The 10,333-nt window shown below is 34.2% G+C and overlaps 1 protein-coding gene across 1 annotated transcript in view; it reads right to left on the bottom strand.

Moving 5' to 3' along the window:
• Positions 1 to 5,999: 5,999 nt before the first annotated feature.
• Positions 6,000 to 10,333, bottom strand: part of ITFG1 (integrin alpha FG-GAP repeat containing 1) — a 323,849-nt gene continuing 319,515 nt past the window's right edge. The window contains exons 13-14 of the mRNA XM_012653960.1: positions 9,069 to 9,186; positions 6,000 to 6,413 (exon numbers count right to left, since the gene is read on the bottom strand). Coding sequence (XP_012509414.1) covers positions 6,354 to 6,413; positions 9,069 to 9,186 — 178 coding nt within the window. The 3' untranslated portion in view covers positions 6,000 to 6,353. The remainder of the gene's footprint in view (positions 6,414 to 9,068; positions 9,187 to 10,333) is intronic.

The following is a 10,333-nucleotide window of genomic DNA, read 5'->3' on the forward strand; positions in this document are numbered from 1 at the left end:
AAAAAAAAAAAAAAAAAAGAAAGAAATAAAACATCACCTATTCTTGAAGTTCTCCATATGCCTTCGCCAGATCATAATCTCTTAATTCCCAAGAGTTAATAACTATTCTGACTTTTATCATTTCCTACCTTTTCTTTATAGTTTTCTTCCTGTAAAATGCATCCTTAAACAATCTAGTTTAATTTTTCCTATTTCTGAACTTTATATGTATGAGCTGTATTTATGCTTCTGTGTTTTGCTTTTTGGCTTAACTTTATGAGATTAATCCATGTTTTTGTGTGCAGTTGTAAATGTCATGGCTTTTACAAGTATTCTACGTTTTGGTATAGTATTTAATTGTATAATAATCCATGCAGATGGATATTTAGGCAGCTTCTAGCTTTTGGCCTTTATGAATGTAGTTGCTGTGAACATTTTTATACCTAGATCCTGGTGTACACGTGTGACACTTTCTTAAGAGTAGAATTGGTGTGTGGATTTACAGTATGCGTATCTTCAATCTAATTAATACGAGTACAAGCAACCGTAGCCTTTACTTTTTTTGTTTTTTACTTAGTTTGACTAAGGGTGTATAAGACTTCTGTTGCTGCACATCCATACAAATATTTGTTTATTGTCAGTTGTTAAGACTGTTTGTCAATCCTTTTGCTGAATTTTTTATTGGGCTTTCTTTTTAAATCATTTTGTAGCATTTCTATATTTTGGATACAAATCATTTATATGTATTGAAAATATCTTCCATTTTGTGGCTTGTCTCTTCACACTTTTTATAATATTTGTGGATGAATATAAGTTATTAATTTTAATGTACTTCAACACATCAAAAATTTCTTTTAAAGATTAGTGTTTTTTGTGACTTGAATAGGATCCTCACTCCAGGATTATGAAGTTATTTACTTATAGTAAGTACGAAAGCTTGTAAATTTGCTTTTCACATGTACTCTTCAATCCACCTGGAATTGATTTTTCTGTGTGATAGGGGTACAATTAATTTTTGTTTTTATATGAATTGCCTCAGGCTTATTTATTGTTAAAAGGCTGTTGTTATTCTACTGCTCTGCAGTGTTGCCTCCTTGAATCAAATGTTGATGTATATAAGTTTCTCTGGACTCTCTAATATGTTCCATTAGTCTGTCTATCTCTTCACCAATACTGCACTTTGTTAATCACTATAACTTTATATTAAATTTTTGTATCTGATACAGCAAGTCCTTGTTCTTTTTCAAGAGTGTCTTGGCTATTCTTGGCCCTTCTCTTTCCATATCCACTTTAGAAACAGCTTATCAAGCTCGGCAATAACAATCCCCCTTTAGGATACTGAGTGGAGTTGGGAGGATGTGACATCTTTATGATTTTGAGTCTTCCGCTCCATGAACATGATAAAGATGTGCATTTATTGAAGATTTGTTTAGTGTTTCTCAGAAAAATGTTATAGAGTTGTAGTGTATTTTGTGTTATATTGATTCCTAGATACTTGACTCTTTTGATGCTATTATAAATGTTAACCTGTTTTTAAGTTTTATTTTGTAACCAATTGTGCTGGTATATAAAAATGCAATTGATTTTAGAAACTGCCAAACTGTTCTCCAGAGTGGCTTTACTATTATGCATTCCCACAAGCAATGTATGAGAATTCTGGTTGTTCCTCATTCTTGTCAGCACTTTGAATTGTCATTATTCTTTGTTTTATCCATGAAAACATTCTTTGTTCATAATGGGCGTGTAGTGGTATCTCTTCATGGTTTCGAGATTCATTTTCCTAATGGCTAACGATGTTGAACGTCCTTCACGTGCTTATTCACCATTCATATTTTCTCTTTGGTCAAGTGTCTGTTCAAGTTCTTGCCCATTCGAGTTTCCTTTTTTTTTTTTTCCCCAAATGGTGACAATATGTATATTTAGAATTAGCCAGCTGGACTCAGTTTAGATGATCCTCATTTTGTTGGCAATATCCAAAACATCATAATCAGGAGCCAGTCAAACGTATGCCTTCTTCTCTCCATCAGGCCTGTGCAGGGTGTGGAACTTGGCCACAACAATGTCACAGTTTCTTCACATCCTGTTTGATGTGGAGCTTGTTGGCTTTGGCATCCACAGTGAACGCAAGTGTCTTGTTTTCTGTCTTCTTCACAGCAGACTCAGTGGTCGGGGCAGTTTGATGATGGCAGAGTTGTTTCTCCTGGGAGCACTTTTCTGAGGATATTTGGGTTGCCAGCAGGTGGGTAAAGTGCAGATCATCGTCTTTTTTTTTTTTTTAATGACTATGGATGCCTTTCAGTGCTGCCTTCTTGGCCTTCAGTGCCATCTGGTCTGGGTGGTTTGTGTGCTGTTGAGTTTTGAGAGTTCTTTATACATTCATGATAAAAGTGTGTTGTTGGATATGTGATGTGTGAATATTTTCTTTGCATATGCAGCTTGTCCATTCTCTTGAAAGTGTCTTTGACAAAACATATTTCTTACAGATTTAGTCAAATTTGGTTTATGTATTATACTTTTGGTGTCATTTCTAGAACTCTGCCTAACCTCAGTTTAGGAAGATATTCTTGTATGTTTTCTTCTAAAAGTTTTATAGTTTTACATTTTATATTTAACTTTATGACCAATTTTGAGTTAGTTTTTGTGTGAGGTCTGAGGTTTAGGTCAAGGTTCTTTTTCTTCTTTGCCTTTTGTATATATTGGCAAATACAGATGATCAATTGCTCTGACACTATTTGTTGAAAAGACTGTCTTCCACTGAATCACTTTTATACCTTTGTCAAAGATCAAATATCTATCTATCTGTGGGTTTGTTTTTAGACTCTTTTGTAACATTGATCTATGTCTGTCTCTTTGCTGATACCACACCACCTTAATTACTGTAGCTTTATAATAAGTTTTAAAGTCAGATGATTTGATTTCTATTTGTCTTCTTTTCAAAATTGTTTTAAACTATTTTAGTTCCTTTTCTCTTTCATATAAATTATACGATAATCTTGTCCATGTCTGCAAAAAAAAAAAAAATACTGCTGGGATTTTGATAGGGATGGTGTGAAATCTATAGATCACTCTGGGGAGTACTGACATCTTTACTATGTTGCATCTTCCAATCTGTGAATAGTCTTTCCATTTAGGTTTTCTTTGATTTCTTTCATCATCATCTTTGTTCTTTGTTAATACATGCATTTAATGTTAGAAATCCCCCTCTAATCACTTTCTCTGCATCCTACAAATTTTCATATGTTGCATTTTTTATGTTAATTTGGTTCAAAATATTTTAAAATTTCCTTTGAGACTTCCCCTTTGACCCTATGGTTATTTAAAAGGGTGTTAATTTCCAAATATGTGGGTATTTTCCAGGTATTTTTCTACTTTAATTCTATTATAGTTGGACATTCTACTTTGTATTTCTATTCTTTTAGAATTGGTAAGGTTTGTTTTATGGCACAGCATATGGTCTATCTTGGTGAGAGTTCTATGTGCACTTAAAAAGACTGTATTTTGCTGTTGTTGGTTAGAGTGTTATGTAAATATCCACTAGGTTAGGTTGATTGTTAGTGCTTTTCAGGTCATCTCTAAGATTTCTGATTTTCTGCCTAATTTTCTTTCAGTTACTGTAGGAATATTGCTATCTCCAACTTAAATTGTGGGTTTGTCTATTTTCTTATTTGTCTGTCAGTTTTTACTTTATATATTTAGTTTATGAACATTTAGGATTTTATGTCAAGAAGAGGGGAGTGATCTTGGGTGACTCTACTTTCTTCAGATGAGGCTGACAGATGAATACTGATGACACTCCCAGAAATTAGGATAGAGGGTCTGGAGACCACATCACAGCATCCACCAGAAAGAGTACTCAGGTTTCTGGTTTTTAGTATGTTTTGGTGATATTTTCCTAGGAATTGGTCCATTTTGTATAAACTTTCAAATTCATTGGTATAAAATTGTTCTCAAAGTCTTCCTATTTTAATATATACATTATCTGTAGTTATATCTTTTTTCTTTCTGATATTGGTTATTTGTGCCTGTTTTCTTTTTCCAGATAGAGGTCCTTGGGGGCAGCCTACACCCAATAATTGATGAATGTGGGGTATGAAGGCCCAAACTTCTTATGCTAACCTGGGACAGGTTTTTTCTTTTTTTCTTTTTTTTTGAGACAGAGTCTTAACTCTGTTGCCCAGGCTAGAGTGAGTGCCGTGGTGTCATCCTAGCTCACAGCAACCTCAAACTCCTGGGCTCAAGCGATCCTTCTGCCTCAGCCTCCCGAGTAGCTGGGACTACAGGCATGCGCCACCATGCCCGGCTAATTTTTTCTATATATTTTTAGTTGTCCGATTAATTTCTTTCTATTTTTAGTAGAGACGGGGTCTCGCTCTTGCTCAGGCTGGCCTCGAACTCCTGAGCTCAAATCCGCCCGCCTCAGCCTCCCAGAGAGCTAGGATTACAGGCGTGAGCCACCGCGCCCAGCCCCTGGGACAGGTTTGAATTCAGATTTGTCTGACCTCAAAATCTTGTTCTCTTTTACTACGATATTCAAAATTAATATAAGGATCTTTGTTAGTGATTGTCAACGTTGTGACAAATTTTTTACCTGCTGTTCCTTAAAAAATGATATTATAGTTGCATTTGGAAATACAGAAACTTATTAATGTCACTGATTATATTTTTAATTGTTATTAACATTTTGTCTGTAACGCTATTCCTTGTAGGCCCTGTCTCCAAGTGAGTTTTAAGACTCATGCTATATCAATCCATAGATACTAAGCTTAATTGTCTTTGGGAAGTTGTGGAATAGTGCCCAGCATAGCCTTACGGGTTGATAACTGTTTAGAGAACTTAATTGAATATTATAGTCAGGAAAGCCCCACCTTGCCCCTGATCTACAAAGAGGCAATTGGCAAGTCACCTTACTTCAGTCTCCTGGTTCAGATAAATGATTTACATCTCATAACCTCTGAGTCTTTATGCTCAAAAATAATTATTTAAAAACGCAACCAAAATACTTTGTTTTAATAAAGGATATTTATTAAGAAGACATATTAGCATGCTTAGATACAAAGTAAAAACACATGCCACTCAGTAAACTGTAAAGAAAAAAAACATGAAGAACAAAATTAATTGTTTTCAAAGAAATTTTTGTGTTTTATAGCCATCGTATACCTATTTGCATATTAGAATATTATTACCATTGATATATAAACTTTTCTCCCATCTTAGATTTAAGTCTTTCTAAAGCAAATTTTTGGCAATGTGTAGTTCACAATATAAAATTTGCATTGAGGTCTGAACGTAAATTATAGACTTCTCCAAGCCTTTGAGAATAGAAATGTGATTGAAGATTTGCATTTCCAGATGCTGCCTACAGCAGTTTCCTTTCAAGAAATCAAATGCTCTTCATTATCACATGATGAGGATCAGTTTCCAAATGAAAATTTTTAGGGCACATTAATTCTTAGTACAGTAATATAATTTTTAGTTAATATGAGCAAGTAATCTTTATATAAGATGTCAATCACCAAGAATTTAAGTTTTCTAAAGAATATGATTTCTTCATGCCTGAAAATAAAATTCTGTGGAGTCTATATATTCCGATAATTAGTTGTAGAAGTCTAATAAAACCATCTAAAATATTAATAATGACAGCTACCACTTATTGAGCACTTACTCTGTGCTAGGCACCAAGTTAAACACTTTACGTACATCATCCCATTTAATGTTTACAATAACTCAAGTAAATATTATTAGCCCTAATGTATAAACAAGAAAACTGAGGCTTATAGAGATTAAGCAATAGCAGAGTTTAAATAATAACTTTGAAAGTGGTGGAAACCAGAAGTTTAAGGCAAGTCTGTCTTACTGCAACACCAGAGTACCCAAGCACTATATCGTAAGCCATTAGTGAGATACCCCTGACCTGCTGCAATGAAGGTGAATGTTTTAATAAGTCAGAGATACATTCACGAAAGTGTAATTTGTATTCTTAGAATAAGAAGCAAGACCAATTCAAGTGGAACACAAAAATCCCCGCTTATTTAAATATTTTTATTTACACATGTCTTTTTCCATCATCACTACTCTAATAAGATTATAAATACATAAACACTGGAGTACATGCAACACATTCCACAAAGGAAGAAAAATGTACAATACTACTGAATCAAGAAACAAAATTTTTGTATACAAAGTGCTTTTTTTTAAAAAAAAAAGACCTCGTGGCACATTCAGACAATATTTATTTGAATACTTTCCAATAATCACCAAGGGATGCATCATTTATAAATAATAATCAAACTCCCCTATTTTCTTCTATAAGCCAGAATTTAGTATTTCAGCTAATCAAGTGAATAACCATTCCATTATGTAATAGTAAAAGCAAGTCACATAGCATCAAAATGAAATCGATGGGCTTCTTGTCGTTTTTCTCTATCATCTGCTTTCTGAAAAAGAATTTTAGACTAGTTTATAAATGTTAGGAAAATGTTAAAAAAAAGATTCATTTCTGAAATACAAAGTGATTAATTTTTTAAAAAGTCCTTGGCAATTATAGATAACGTATGAATGCAATAATCACATGAAATATTTTTGTAGTTTAAAGTAGTTATTTTATAATTAATGATCTAATTGAATTTAAAAACCAATAAGAAATGATCCTTAAATACTTAGCTTATTATCATTTGTTACTTATTTGAAAGTAGGAGTAAACATTAGATTCTATAAGGATAGAATCAACTATGGCATTTTTCTCCCATTCTTAGCAATGATGTTAATAAACAAATCTAAACTAATTATATTAAAGTAGATTAATTATTTTTTGGTTAACCTATTGATTTAGCAGATATTAACTGACCTGCTTCCAGCAAAGTACTGTATTTGGCATTTTAAGGGATTAAAAAAACCCTCAGTTTTGTACCTTGTTCTCTAGGAACTTTGAGCCCAGAAAAAACAAAGCAGAACATACTGTATGACTGTACTTCAAGAAAAAAAGTGAAAAATGTTACCAGTAGTCTGAGGGAGAGATTACTTTTAGGTTCAGGTGAGGAAAGGGAAAGCTTTGAAAAGACAGTATTTATGGAAATGAGGGGGCAGGGCATCATTCACTCCAAGCCGGGGGTGCAGCACGAGCAATCATGGGAATTCTGGAAGGAGCGTGGAATACGTGAAAGGAACTGATGAGAAATGAGATTGGAAAGGTATGTTCTGGAGCACATGGAAGTAATGTGAAGGCCAGGCTAAGAATTTATACATAAAAGGCAATGGATAGTCACCAGAGGTTGCTGAGCAGGGGAGCAGCATTATTAAGGCTAAACTTGATGATGAGGAATCTGGCCGCAGTGTGATGGACGGAATGGAAAGGGAGAGAATGGGATGAGCGGGACCAAGGAGGACAGAGGAGGGGCTGGACCAAAGCAGTGTCAGTAGGAATGCAGAGGTGGAGTCAGCTGAAGTCATTCTTACGGAGGCGGACCCAGTAAGGCAACTGATGAAATCTTACAGGTATGTAAGAAAGAGGAGAGATGAATCTTTAGAATATTGGTCTTGAGGTGCTTGTGAGTAATCTAGGTTATGGTGACAGTTAGAAAAGGGGGAAGAGGCCTTCAGAGATGACAGTTGGGGATATGTGAGGCGATAGATGAAGCCATGACTTTCGATGAAACTGGCAGGGAAGGTGTAGAGGAAGAGGGCCTGGGGCAGGCGCCGCGCAGAGCCTGCACTGGGGCCACGGCGGCCGGCTCGGGTGAAGAGCGGTCGCAGAGGTTCTGCCTTTCTGCGCTGCCGCAGTGCCACGGCAGACACTGTGTATACACAGGGAAACACATACTTGTATTTAAAACTTCAGTTTTTAGTCACTGCATCATTATTGTTATAAATCCACAATGTTTATGCTGTAATCAGATCTCTTGAGGAATTAACAAAATTAATTTCCTTTCCTTCATAGGTCAAGAGCTATGTGTCATATTTTGGACTGTGTTCTGATAATTCTTGACAAAGTATATATGGTCATCTTTGATCTTACTCGTAGTTGCACTCTTAAAGCTAATTGAATATGTAACTTTAGAAGGAGTGATTTTTTTTTTTTTAATTAATAGATAAACCTATGAACTTTTTTTTTTAAGAGATAAATTGCACTCTGTTGCCTGGGGTAGAGTACAGTGGCATAAGCGTAGCTCACAGCAGCCTCACACTCCTGGGCTCCAGCGAGCCTCCTGCCTCAGCCTCCCAAGTAGCTGGGAGTATAGGTGTGCACCACCATGCTCAGCTAATTAAAACATTTTTTTGTAGAGATAGGGTCTTGCTATTGCCCAAGCTGGTCTTGAACTCCCGGCTGCAAGCAATCCTCCAGCTTTGGCCTCCCAACATGCTGGGATAACAGGCATGAACTACTGTGCCTGGCCAACTTATGAACATTTATAGAACAATTAACATGTTCTCTTTTTCATAAGAGAGTAGCTAAGATAAAACAGACAGTAATTTTAGTTACCAAAAGATAATTATGATGGGCATGACAATCCAAAAACAGTAGGTGTAAAAAAAGAAAAACGTCTTTATTTTGTGACACAAAAAGTACTTTTTTAAGAGCATTATTGGAACCTACAAGTTATGTATTTAATATATATTCATATACAAATAGAAATTACCTTTTTCAATTTATGTCTAAACTGCTAATAAATTTATGGTAATACCTCCTCTTTTTATTCACATATATATTGCATAAAAGCCTACATTTTTTAGGAGTTTTGTTTTCAATTATTATTTAGAGTATTATACTAAAGAACAGAAATCAGTTTAGTTCAATGCAAAGAATATTTGATAGGTGGAAAAGATGTTTATCACTTTAGTTGTTGCTTTCCACCTAAACCTTGAGGAAATCATTTAGCTTCTCTGTGCTCTGATTCTTTAAAAGAGATGGCTGTTAATCCTGGCAAAAGAATGTCCATGGCTCTATCAGTAGATACTGAACACAGGCCATTTTAAAAACTGGTTATTATTTTTGAGGCCATTATGAAATTATTTCTAATGAAATTTTTCTATATGCCTGATGATTTTTGGGTGGTCATTTAACCAAAGTTAATGTTTCATTTAAATGAACAAACCTTTTCCTGCCAATGTAAAATGCCAATTATTGCCAAGATGAAAACGCAGACACCGATGAGAGCGATAGCAGTAAGTAGAACAATGTTACTTGGTGTAAGATACAGTTTGGCACTCCAGCTGTAGATAAAAACAGAAAAATTAAAATTATAAATCTTACTTAAAAATAACAAACTTATACTGAGAGCCAAAAGTAAAATAGCTTATTAATGAGTTAATTGATTCATTAAATCATTTACTCATTTATCCATTATACATAAAACAAAAGCAATTAAATTTAGATAGTCGTAAGAATACTGATAATCCTATAGCGTTTGTATTTTACTCAGAGAACTGAAATAGAATTTTTTGATGAGATATTTCATTATTTTCCTTTTTCTAAGTTTCATCATCTTTTTAATATCTTCATTTACCTGATGAATTTAAAATCTGGAACTCTAAGGCTAGTCATATGAGCCTATAAGCCTTCTATGCCACCTTATTTTTGACCACTGTCCTATATGTAGTATGACCAACTAAAACATACATATTTTGCATATAGATGGCCTGTGCAAAGCTTCTACCATTTCTGTATCACATTACTAAAATGACTTTTAGATTGAGATTTCTCACAAAATCACCTTTAGTCCCTTAATGTTAATGGCAATATACAGACTAAAGGTCTTGAGCATAAATAGAATTAGCTCTTCCCTTCTGAAACAGCCCGTATAATACAGCACTTGCAAACCCTAAGGAGCCTAAAACCAAAGTCCGTATCACCAACACTGCACGTGGTTATATACATAGGACTTTCTGTTCTCCCTGGAAATAGATAATGGATATATTTCCATTTTAAAAGTTTAATAAAGGTTAGGTTGTTCTGATAAATAGCAAGTAGCTACTGATTTATTTTGGGATAATTAAAATTTATTGATCTATAAGTTAGCCTCTAGTTAATAAATCTCAAAATACACCTCAGACTAAAATCAATTTGGTTTTTATTATGTACATAAATTTATAGAGAGCATTTCTTTGGAGAGAGAAAGAGAAACTTGAGAAGTGTTGAGACTGTGGAAGAAAGCTATGGCAGAATATTCTGGAAATTCAGAAGAGTAAGTAAACATTAAGAAAACAAATACTGTTAATAAGTTGAAGTTAGCTATTCTCAGTACTTTACTCACACTTACAAAAAAACCCAGTTCTTTGATGAGATGTTTTTGATAGTTCTACTTTTAAAATAGACCTAAAAGAAATCAGGAACATAGGCATTTTGGTAAAAAAAAAAAAA

The sequence above is a fragment of the Propithecus coquereli genome, unplaced genomic scaffold (genome assembly GCF_000956105.1).
Source record: "Propithecus coquereli isolate 6110/MARCELLA unplaced genomic scaffold, Pcoq_1.0 Scaffold436, whole genome shotgun sequence".
NCBI classification, from domain to species: Eukaryota; Metazoa; Chordata; class Mammalia; order Primates; family Indriidae; genus Propithecus; species Propithecus coquereli.